Genomic DNA, 13360 nt, shown 5'->3' on the forward strand with positions numbered 1-13360 from the left:
TGCATGCGCATTTCGTAAGCTTTTTTTGACGCGTTGCTTAATTTCCATGTAATCGAATGCATAAGGGTGGAAAGCGGCGATGTCCGGTATATGAAAAAAAAAGTGCAAGAACAGGCAGCTCCCGATCGATATACCAACGTTCACCAAGTATATATATATTCATTAATGCAGAAGCTTCGTAAAAAGCTTTGTAAAACTACGTATTACGATGTAGACCCCCGATGCACTCTTTTTTCAACGTTGCCTGTCGCTTGTTAACACTTGAGTAGTTCTGCAAGAGTCACTTGACTTATAAAGTTAGGTACTGGATTTAGTATGAAGTGAAAGCACAAAGTGCTTTAACCCTGCAGGTAGAAAAACATCTAATGTTTTATCAGGAAAGAAAGGAATTTTTAAAGGTTTTGTCGAGTTTTGGAATTTTAAATTTGCATTATATCTTCTGCCAGAATTGAAGATTAAAATTTCCATTTAAAAATTTCCATTTCGCATTACATGCTTTAACGAACGCAACATTTTAACATCAGTTTAATTAATTGATTGATTGTTACAGGTCCGTCCCCAGACTTTAGCACACACACACTGGTGAGACCGCGAGTGTATCACGGCAGGACGAAACGGCAGATCTCGTCAACCAAAGAGAATGTGAGTTCAGCTATTTTTTGAAAAAGATCTTTAAAATCTCATAAAATAATGTAATACGTGTGCTATATCCCGCAGCTTCTAAAATGCTACTCAGGCTCGATCGCGATATCATTATTTAAGAAAAACACTCTATATTCAAGGATTTCCTAAATCAGCTCCCTTTCATCCCTCTTTGTCGTGTCATATAACACTTGACCTGTAAATATGAATCATGATAACGTTTTTTCGTATAACGATTTTTATCCCTTCGTCCGCATACGTTTTTTTGGCACCTTTACGCCGCATAGGTGGGTTGTTTTTGTCTTGACGTTTTTTTTTTAAGTGTTAAAGTGTTACAAAAAATCTAAAAAAATTCATGGAGGTAATTCAAACCTTCAATTTGAAGTATCAATCATAAAATTATAAGCAATTTAATTTTTTCACATATTTTTTATTTAAGAAATGGAGCAACTACAACTACAACTTGTAAAATCATCTTTTACTCAAAAAATCATAACTTTAAGACAAATAAAGATATCGAAATGAATAAAAAAAGAAATTGAAGGGGAAAAACGTACCTTTCATAAAAAAAATATTGCATGCAATTATTTTGAAATGAAGTGCTTAAGTGTTCGCCGCCAACCTCGTTTTTTCAAGAATTACGTGTCTCCTGTGACGGCTGGAGGGGGTCTGGCGCCTTGAAACTCGGTAGGCGGGTTCTCGGGGAGCATAACTTTTTTTACGGATGCGCAGTGGCGCCATTTCTACGCGTTTGCAAAAGTTACAACTACATTTGATTTTCGCCCGGACGAAAACGACCCACCTAGTGGGACGAAGGGTTATTTATGATTCTCCGGCATAAATTTCGTCAATACATCTTTCTCTGGTAGAGAGACTTTCTCTGCTTCTCTCGTAACCATTAAAGATTATTTATGTGACAAAAAATTTTAATCGACCATTTTCTCATGCTCTATGACATTGTTTGTAATGTAATGCGCTTCACTTTCATCTTATTATGTGGTACCTACATGAAATTACAATTTAGTTTTACGCCCTCTCCGATTATCGAAACGCACCGGATATTCCGGAAACTTGGCGAAGGCCAACGCCCGCGATCTGTGACCTTCGGCGTAATGCATTGTTCGCTATCAGCCGCGATCACCGAATAGCTTTTTTCCCGCAAACTTTCGCGCGACTGCACGCGGTGCAGCCATTTGCTCGGGCGGATTACGATGCGAAACGCGCATCGGCGACGGGTGCAACAATTTCAATGCAAATGTCGCGGCGTGCAACGAATACAAAACCCGCCGAGGGTCGCCGTGCTATTAGATAGGATGGCGCCGCAAATAGAGAGAGAGAGAGAGAGAGAGAGAGAGAGAGAAATTTGACCGACGTTTTACCATTGCCAGTGGCAGATTCGGAAAAATCCGTCAGGGGAAATATGCAACAGAGAGGTTGCTGTATGAAAGATAGACATTTCGGCTTTTTCTCTTTTGATGTCCATCGAAGAGCTTATTTTCAAAAGAAATATAACATTTTTTGATGAAAACAGAGGAATACTTTTCCGGATATATCGTATCAACTATTAAATAAAAAATATTGACGACTAGTATTGGTCGCAAGTTTTGAAGATTCTTTAGAAATATCAGTCCCAAATTCTTTCTAAGTTTTCATAGATTTAGAAGTGGCTAAGATATTTATTAATATTATTTCGCAACTATTTTAAACTCTATTCAAACATCTGAAACATTTTCTGTTAATGTTCTTCTCGTGTAGATAATGGATTAATTTCAGAAATATGTTGAGAAAAAATATTATATACAAGAAACGAGTATTATACTCTATGATCAAAGAAAATAAGAACGTCTTTTAGTCGACCACGCAATAACATTTCCGTTTACTGGAAAGCCATGTAACGTCGAGATATAAAGTAACGTTTCATTTCTGTGAAAGCCGTTTTGAATACAGCGCGTTCTTGTATTTTTATCCTATCTTCGCCTCTTTCTTGGCGTAACGTACCACGTAATAGAAGATGGCAGGCAGAAGGGCAGACTTACAGGAACAACAACGGAATTTACATTGGGTGTACACTCGTCTCGGTGACATCTCTCTTGAATCCGTTATTTGGCGGGCGCCACAATGGACCTGCACGTACGTCACTTTGCGAATACGACATGTAACAAACATACTAGCGATAGTTCGCATCCCTCTAAATTCCGGCCGATAAAGAAATGGAACAACGGAAACAGGAATGTTTTACAACTTGACCTTTGAATTTGTAATACGACAATTTATCTATTTATTTGACAGTTTTTATGTTAATAATAAATCTATATATTACAGAGAGGAAAGAAGAAAAGACAGAATACATTAAGAAAATAATTGTTTAATTCGTTAATATAAAATTTACTCTCATATATAGATGCTTTTAATTAATAATATTTAATTTATATATTAAATATAATATTTATTAATCCTAACATACGCATAATTTTTATTAATTCTCAGATTTTACTACATTAATTTTCCACGCCATAATTTGTACTTTTTCATTAGATATATAATATTGTAATATATAATATTGGTAAACCAAAACAGATACATATATATGGACCAGATCACCAGAGGATTGACCGCATGCACTCCGACGAGTAAAGTAATTCTGCCGGGCAATATCGCCCTGTTCCGTGAGCAATAAAAAATAAGAATAAAAAATGTCGCGGGGGAATATCACGCGAGTAGCCTGTGTTTTAGTGGGGCATTCTTATGGGACATTCAAACATCGTGAACAATTCGCTTTATTGGCCTCCATCCAGCACAGTCGTCCGCGATCGTCGCACATTATTATAAACTGCAATATAAACTGCATATAAACTGCTATGACACCGCATGTCGCGACGCGTGAAAATTAAGAATCACGGATCAAGAGCTGAACAATATACCAGCCTTAGCACACTAAGCTGACTAAAATAAAAGTTACGTCGTTAAGAACATTATAATAAAGTAATAAAAGATTTAAGAAACCTTGAATTTTAATCTTGATTCAGAAATTTTTAAAACGCGTTTAAAAATCACGAGCTATCGCATATGAAAAAAAGAGGTCCAAAACGAAAAACGTTTTAGATCACAGCATTGCTGCTCTAATTTTAGGAAGCTTTTACGCCGATGGAGAACCTAGGGCAATGTGGTGTCAAGTTCCTCGCTTTTATCTCGACACTCTCTCTCTCTTTTTTTTTTTTAACGGATCCGGAAATGCCTGCACTAACATTTGAAATTCTAAAATTGCGAAACAAACTTCAACTATACCGCAATCTCGAATGCTGCGACCACACGGCGCGCGTACACGTATGTGTAGTAGTACCGCGTGCTCGTTGGTCCGGATAAGAGTAACTCAACACTAGTATCTACTTTGGTGTTGCCAAATATAGTTTACACCGTTTGACACGTGATTCTGCAGGAAACGTAGACGCGAGTTTACTAATACCGCAGCTGCTCGGCTGTTAGATTGCAGTTTCTAGCGTGTGACTTGCAGACTGTGATTTAGTGACACAAAAAGTTGCGACTCGCGTGCGCGACTTGGCCCTGAATAGACCGCGAAGCAAACTTCTTGATTGATGCTAAGTGGAATCGAAAAGAATACCGAACAACCGGTCTAACAAGACGATGAGAAAATGTAATATGTGCATACATGCATCTAGTCCATTGCAGTTTACAATGGACATACAATTGAATGCATAACCACTGCAGTAGATTAATTGTTGATATGCATCGATATTAAATGTATCTAAAAAAAACTTTGGATTTTGAACGAATTGTTCATTTGATTAATTATCGCGAATTTGTGATGGAAAAGTCGCTTTTATCCAATAAGCAATAACGTTATTAAAGCATTCAAGTTTTATTTCTGACGCGACAGATTCTTACAAATAATATAACACGTGAAAAGCTCTGATCAATATGAACATGCAATATGGACTTTTTCATTCTGTTAAACTTTAAATTGATTACTGATATCAATTGTCATATTTGGACTATTGACATCTTTGTCCGGGATTACGGCGATACCAATATCAAATGCAAACCATTATAAACCTCGCGATGTAGTCTTCAATGAAACGAGTAATTGATCTCGTTTCTCGTTATCACACAAGCCAGTATAGACAAACAGTATATCAATCCGCTTGATAGAAATAGCAGTTACAATTCCCTGCAATCCAGCGTCTCAAATAACACACACTCGATTGTTATTTGCGTTTCTGCATCTATCGCATGTGCGTATCGCGTGATATTTATTGATTCCGAGATAGGAGAATCGTAAGAGATACGAGAATCATGTCTGCCTGTCTTCAAAAGAACAGTATAAAAAGGCAATGTTTCGCATGATGTCCCGACGTTCGAGCTTCTTGCAGCGAATCTAAAACGGAATGCAAAAAATCGCGGAAACTATATTTAGAACAGAGAAATTTAACGCAGTCGGAAAATGTCGGTAGGAAAGGTCAGGGAACTATGATATAGTCTTCAATTCCTCGCCGCAACTTACAGAAACGAAAGAAATTATATTGTTTCGTTAATATTTGTCTCAGTATTATACGATTAATCATTAAATTTTATTGATTTTCTATACATTTACAAAAAAATATAATGAAAAATTTAACAGAATTCCTTTTTATGTACGAAGAGAGAAAGAATAACTCTTTTTACCTATCTTTCTCTTCATTCGCTTTTCTCGAAATATAATCGCCGCTGCATAGCGAACCCAAAGTGCTTTGAGTTCGTACGTAATTGCTTTAATAATAATCATTGATTCAGATATAACTTAGAACATCTCGGGAGCTTAACTTCTCTCGTACTCTCGGAATGCATTCGATTTCGCTGCACCGAGATATAATCGACTTTAGGCGAAATCGTCTATCGGGACCTGTGGAGCGTGGGTGACGAGGGGGAGAGGCAATTAGGTGATTAAACGGCTAATATGCGCGGAAGCCGCGGGGTGAGTAAACGCAATATCGGTCGATAAATTCTCGATGGAGTTCCGTTCGGCTTTATCGCGTGCTACGACTCTAAACCATCCCCGCGCGGTTATATTCCTGACTGGTAAGAGGTACGACGAAAGGGGTTGAAAGGAGTGGATCTTCCCTTATGTGCAGCTCGAGCTTTACGTCGGGTTTCGGTGCCCGAAGTTTACAAAGGAGAGATAAAGTACTTCCACAAGTACAGCGATCGCGGTCGTGCAAGTCGATGGAGTAGAGGCATCAGTGAATGATGTTATCGATGTACCTATTGCTAACTTCTGTGATAAAGTAATAAAATAAATGGATGAGATTAATTGAAAGAATAATAAAATGATTAAATAATATTAATGATATATAATCGATAAATTACTAATTTTGATGGAGGCAAAATTTCTACTCTCTGAATAGTAGCGTTGCTTATTAGATCAGGTCTTATTTAATTAGTAGATTACACATTCTTAGCTACGTGAAATGAAGTCGAGTTTGCTCCCACGAATACGAAGTTTCGCTTGTTATTGTTATTAAAATTAATGTTTAATTAACATGTTCCTGCGAGTGGCGCGCTCGTACGATCTTCCAAAGGTTCTCTAATGCACAAGGAAGTAGCAACCTTCCAACTTTCCAACTATTACCCTTTATACGTAATGTAATGAAAGAGATCTTTTTTAATTTTTCCTAATTTTAATATCATATATCAATTCTGAGGCAAAGGTACGTATACACAAATAGGTACACCATTATGTTTGCAGACTTTGATTTTGATATTGATAAGACTCTGCAGAAGGCAGATGGACATGGTTGATTTCAAATTTCGCTTTATTTCGATTTGTTTTGCTAACATATCACAAAATTATCATATTATAAACAAACGTATTCTGCTTCATATTTATTACATATCGGAAGTCATATTTTTAAACATTGTATCTATTATCCCAATTTTTAAACCGGATAGCAAATTAAGGAAATTTTTCTAGCTAATTAAAGCTTCGTATAATATCGCTGAAAACGGAACTGCGTCGGTCGCGGCGCATAATATCCTCTCCATTAGATTGTGGTAATCATACAGACGACAAGTTCTTTGTCCACATCTGCTAGCGGCAGCAAACTGCGGAAACGAGACTTCCTCTATTCGCGAGCTCTCAACGTTCGTCTAGGACGACGAGAGATTAAAGATTTCTTTCATTCCACAAAGTAACTACGACAGATCCCTAGTGGTACCGTGTGCACCATTCTTGCAGACATAGTAAATGTAATCTAGAGGAGACCCAGAAAATGCGAAAAGTTCAGGTTCACTGGGCCCGTGAACCGTATGTTGAAACAACGCTTTCGACGTATATCGAAAATTACCTGTCCGCTTCATCTTAAGCTCGTGCTTGCCGACTTTCAAACTTTTAAATCAAGATGACGCTGTATCGCGATACACAGTGAAAAAGCCCTATTCAGGTAATAATATCATGTTTAAGAACTTAATCTATAACATTTATTAAAAGAGAGATATTGAAACATAATAGTTTGTCAAAGGTTGACAAACATAGGTATAGAACATTTCGTATATCTTTCTTCATAGACAGCAGAATTTTAAAAATTAGGCCGACATGCGACGTAATAGAGAAAATAAATTACTCCATTACTCCTTGTCATTCTATTTTGCTAAACAATTACTAAAAATATATAGTTACACTCATAATTCGTACTAGAATATGCTAACAAATTTCGCATAAAGGTTTCGCGATAAATTATCATGTTACAATTCTCCTTTTGCGACATAAATAGCTTGTAATAGCGCCCGCGAGGTTTGTTGAGCATTCTTCAACGCATGTTAAAGTACCGTTGGAGAGAGGGAAAGGCATACACAGAGAAAACATAGAATTGCCGCAACCTTGGCGTGGTCGTGAGAATGAATATGGCAATGCGCGCGTTCGCTCCTCATATCATGCGTATGCAGCACGCGTGCGGAACGCGCGATTTCCCGATCGTCGCCGCCGAGACTCTCGCGTAACTTCTAGCCGCGCGAAACCAAAAATAGCACGTACAAGACACGTGTTTCTACACGCACAATAATACTACGTATTTAAAAGCTGAAGGCCACTCGATAAAAATTAATCGTCTCCGCAATCGTCGAAGCAATCGAGCAACTAATCTTTGTTTCGTAAAAAATATCCAACGATAAAATCTAACGTTGCGCGTGCAGTAGAAACATTTCTCTCGGCGAGCAGCAGATCTTTCAACTTTTCGAAAGCGAGAAAGCGAGTCTTCCTGGGGGAACTAGCCCGCATTTTGCGCCGGGATCGTTGCCGGATTCGTGAATCGGTGTCATTAATTAACTCGTCCGCTTTCATTCGACGCAGCCGTGCGTGCGAAGCGTGGATGTACGCTCGTTGCTCCTTCCTTTACTGCCAAAGTATTTTTTTAAAGCTCGCCACGTATATTTACTTTCTGCGATTTTCTGGTTACGTAAAAAGAAATATTGACCGATGGGGCCGGCTGGGTCCACATTTGTCAACGTGGTAAAATCGTTAACAGAGGATTCAAAGCTCAGCTGCGATACACACATGGAAATCTTCATCGTATGTGATATCGCTATTGCTCGTATTACCGCGAAGATAGAAAGGTGGATACATAGAGGATCCCTTGTTTCCGCTTGCAAATCCCTGATATAGATTCAGTGGATCATAAATCTCCCATTAACTGCGATTTATATAACGAAGCTGCAATGAATAATTTGATTAATGGATCTCCAACACTTTATCAAGTATTGTTGTGTGATAAAATTATTGCTTTTATTTTGTTAAACCGACGATGAAAAAATTAACGAGGCATTCACGAGTGTCGCCGAGACAATATACGTTTGGCAATTGTCATGCATTCTATTTATTTTATATAATTGAGTATCTGGTAATTATAGAAGTCTGTTATATATGGCAAATAATTGGACCTCGCTTTTTCATACAGAGATTTCACCCATATATGCAGTCGTAGCGATGCTCGAGACGAATACTTATAAATCAAACTCGTTATGACTCGATAAATTGAAATGAAATTTTTTTTCGAGCGGTAAAACACTCGGAAAAAAAGAATTCGCGAACCACAACGTTAACCCGGCAGGCAATATCGGCGATATGTAACCAGGCAATTACCGCAGGCACGCATCGAGCGATGATTTGTATTCCGCGACGCGAATAACCAGCGCGACCGCACGTAACCGCGCGAACGAACCGCGCCGTAATTAAAATCGCAAAACCATTTAAATCGCGCCGCAGGTGCGAGTCTTTGTGCTCTCTACAGGAATGCGCGAATTTTACTGTATTTCGTTCAAATGCGATCCCTCACATTCTTCAGTGAAGCTAACGATAAAACGCGTCCGATTCGTCGAACATCGTCTCGCTCGACGGCACACAAACGACAATCGGCATATCCGAATTTCCCTTTTGTGTGACTCTCCTTTCATGTTCATAGACGTTGAGTTTTGATCTTGTTTATTGAAATAGTTCCTCGGTTGGTTACACGTGAATGTCATGAGAACACAGATTAATCAATTGTAGTAATTTTTAAATGTTTTTAACAAATTCAAGTTCAAGATATAAAGTAACGAGCCAATTATGTACCTACATATACAATTCATTTCAATTTTTTGATTAATTATTTTTTGCACAGCATTTAAGATGTTACAATGTTATATAATTAGCAGCAAGCATGCATATACATGTTGTTCATCGTGAAGTTTGAAGCTAAACTTTATTTAGTGAAAATGAATGTTACAAGCAATGAATGTTACAATCTGAATAATAAATATATTCATTATAATTCAAAATATAAGTGGTTATATCACTTGCAGGATGAGTTAGAAAGCATTGTGTTATATTTTAATTTCATTGCGTTATATCTTAATTTCTCTCGATTAATTTAAATCCAATCTGAGTTAAACACAGTGACATTATTATAATTAAGTAATTGTACGAATATTATCGAGCGAATATTATACGAGGGGGAATGACAAAATTGTTAATTGTTTAATGAAAACTGGAGTAATTACTATTGAGGTGATTCATGCGAACTCCATGTTTAATTAGAACGTCCTGAATGCATTTCTATTTCTACGAGCATCCTTCGCAATTCGTCTTCCTCGGTGACAGGCATTGTCGCGTGGTGCACCACCGGAATTTTCCTAAAAAAGATCGGCGTCGCCGCCAAGCTTTTCTTTTCTTCGGGTTTCCGAAGGATGCGGTAGAAACCACGGAGCCGGAAATTCCGTTGAGCGAGGGTGGTTTACGGGGACACACAATGAAACGTAAGGACCACGTCGGCCGAGTTTTACCGTAGCTGGAAAGGAGCGCTCGTCTCTTTCTCTCTCTTTTTTTCTTTTTTATTTTAACAGGCGCCCTGTTTTCCCTTCCGTGACATTTTTTTCCCCGTTGCTTGGATTAACTTGGTTCTAGTTACCGGATTAAAAAGACAGGCTCGTGCGGGCGAATTTTTTCCGCAAATTTTTTTCGACGAGTGACGGTACTCAGAATTTCCCCAACTGGCTGTGGAAAAGTTAGAACGATCACCGGCTGCTTAATTCGTTATCCGGCAACCGATTAATGCAGTTAGTTCGCTCGGTAAATTGTTTGGGATGCGCCAACAGAGCGTGGAACAAAAAGTATATTCGCGAACTTTCGCGAGCTTTCGCATTTACCTTAGCAACTCTTAGGTTTTCCTTAATCACCTCCAATCCAACGGCGTCGTAGTAAATGATTTTGCTTGTCGACTTTTCTGTTGTGTCAACGTATTGCACACAGTACTGCGTTACATATAATATGTTTCGAATTCAACAAACCATATTTCATCGACGGACACCCTGATCTTCTTGTTAATTTTTCGTGTCTAACATAAAATAATCAACAACGATTTGCGAGTATCGAGAAGAGGAGAATTAACTTCGGGATTTACAATTATCCGCCGAGGAAAAATCAATTTTGTATTAATTAAATGAGGCTTAAATTTCGCGCAGTGGGTCCGCAGAGATACTCTGTTTATATATAGAGATATTCAATAGCCCTGACCCCCAGCAATATATTTGTTTCTCGATATCGACGGAAAATGAATGCGGGTCATGGTATACCGCGCGTGCAGGAACCAGCGGCGGGTATGATATCAAAAACGGTCTCTGTGGTAGCCGCGAGCCAAGTATAGATTGCTAACTGCCGCTGGACAATGATGTACACCACGCTGAAAGGATTTCAAAGGAGTGCACTGTCGACCGTGTATCGCGCGCCAGTGTTACGCCGTCGCGTCCTATCGTTGTGGACTTGGCTTCCTGAAGAAATATCGTTACTGCGCCATTTGTCTCCCGAGAGTAAGCCGCCTCGCGGATATCGCGCGTCGGAGATACTTTTCAATTCGGTTAATGTGTTTCTGAAAATTACCGAGTGCACGTTTCAACATGTATACTGCAAAATTTCTATGTTGCAGGACCTGTGGGGATTAAAATTCATATTTTATCATACGGAGTCTGATTTCACGCGCGCTTGCATTTTGAAATAATGACAGTTTATTCAATGAGAGCTCAACGTCATTTATATTTGCATTTGACACGTACTCATTTACTAAATTAGCTGATTTTAATTATATCTGTTACCTTCTGTCGTAGCGCACTTTCCATGAGCAATTTCAAGTTTTTTTTTTTTTTATTATCTTCTCTTACAAGATAAAATGTACATTTAATGTAAAACCGTATTTAATTTAAAATTACCTCAACGACCGTATTTGTAATATGAGAACCGCTGAAAACTCCTATTTTATTTTTCGCAGTAATTTACAATTTTAAGTTATTTGTGAGTGCGAATAATTTTTTTATACAAACTAGCTAACTGGGACTGTGCTATGTTTAGACAGCGTTTGTTGTCGAAGGAGCGCAAGGAGGCTAATCAATAATTCATAATAGGATAGGGCACCTTCGTCCATCCACCCCGGGCGTTGAAACCGCGCCTGTCCAATTCTGCATTACGTTACACGAGTAATTACTGCCACAATTTCAGTTCAACGCGGCGGCACCCGCGGCACTTAGACTAATTAAGAGTCGACCTTCCGTCACGTTACTCACGTTGTTTCGCCGTCTTTGCACGCGACGGAAGATAGTTAAAAGCTTCTTTTATATTTTTCTTGCCGTAGATTGTAGAACAGAAGACCGACGTAAAATGTAGCCCAGGGGATATTGTACGTATCTCGCGTACGAATCCCGCGTAAACTTCTAAAACGGGTTGGTTGTAACAAACTATCTTGATTAAGTCTCGGCTGATTTTACCATTCTCCTTTCAGTCACTTAGCCGTAGCACAAAATAAGAAATTAATTGCAGAAGAAATTGCTTTTCTTTAAGAGAAGAATATCGTATTTAGAAAAATTCAGTCAGTGTCTTTTTATAGTGATGCATTTTTATTTTATGTTAAAAACTTTAGAATAAATCCCAGATAGACAGGCGCAAAAATACAAGTTATATTATTTAGGGGTCAATAGTTTTTCTCCAATTTTCAAACTATGATTGGAGATTTATTCCAAGTTGACTAAAAAAGTCGTCGTTAGATCTCGTCGTTAAAACCTGTTTATTCAGGTATATATCGTATAATAAAGGAAATTAAAATTTAATTTAATTTGATAATTGTCCGAACTAGAAAGTCATCCGGACTGTAATCTCAAAGCTTAACAAGTCGGCCTACGAGCCGACTGTTCTAGTGTCATTCTCGGTGCAGCATCCACAAGTCATGCAGCATCCATTCTCTTCAACACGAAACGCTCGCAGGAAAAGTATCCCGGGTGGGACAACGCCCATGAATTAAACATCGCGCGCCGTTGGGCTCCGGTGCAAACGAGATTCGCAAATTCATTTCTGTTCACTCGGCACGCGTACGGCCGCGCTCGAAAGAGAGGAGAACGCGCTACCAATTCCGAGAGTTTATGAATTTCAGGCCGAGGCTTTCCACCCTCGGAATCACGATCTAATAACGCTAACTGTTTTACGCGCTCGATGATATGACAGTCGGCAAATTGGATTAACCGTACCGAAAACGATAAACGCGATACACACGTAGTCGGCTGTTCCGCTAATAATTGACATCGCCCTCGTAATCACGGATTTAAATTTACACAGCTTGTTGCGATTAACAGGCATAGAAATCATACTGGTAAAGAATTTAGCGTGAAAATTGTATTTCCGCGTTGAACTATTGTTATCTAACCTAAGTGAAAGTATTGTTATCTGAGCTAAATGAAGCTATTGTTATATAAGCTATGTGTTATCTCATGCATATTCGCAATTAAATGTAAGGCTTATGAGATTACCGTATCTTTTTCGTTGGAAAAATATATGTATATACATATATATACATATATAATTACAGAAACTAATATAAGGCTGTCAAAGATCTAAGCTTGGATCGTATGGCTTTTGATTCGTATCTTTTTCGTTATTGCCAAAATTTAAAAGTGAAAATTAAATAAACCCCACTTAAATACCATCGCATTTTTTTTTAGAAAAACTTCACTTTCTTACGGATATATGCTGTAGCTCTAAAAATTACATTCGAATACCGTTTTTCATTATTCACTTGCTTAATATTCGCTTCGTAATAAATACGACTTGCTTGAAATTCCCGTCCATTCAGTTTACGTCTTACGGAGTTTATCACTTGTTCTTGAGGATTGTTGAATTTGGTTTCATGGTTGGAGAAAGCGAGCATCCGAGTATAAA

The 13360-nt window shown here is 38.2% G+C and overlaps 1 protein-coding gene across 1 annotated transcript in view; it reads left to right on the forward strand.

Annotated features, from left to right (window-relative positions):
• The window catches only part of LOC112464448, an 83689-nt gene that overhangs the window by 52473 nt on the left and 17856 nt on the right, over positions 1-13360 (forward strand). Inside the window, exon 2 of the mRNA XM_025031433.1 lies at positions 551-642. Coding sequence (XP_024887201.1) covers positions 551-642 — 92 coding nt within the window. The remainder of the gene's footprint in view (positions 1-550; positions 643-13360) is intronic.

This window comes from Temnothorax curvispinosus, unplaced genomic scaffold (genome assembly GCF_003070985.1).
Source record: "Temnothorax curvispinosus isolate PA1 unplaced genomic scaffold, ASM307098v1 QBEX01001498.1, whole genome shotgun sequence".
In the NCBI taxonomy this organism is placed as follows: Eukaryota; Metazoa; Arthropoda; class Insecta; order Hymenoptera; family Formicidae; genus Temnothorax; species Temnothorax curvispinosus.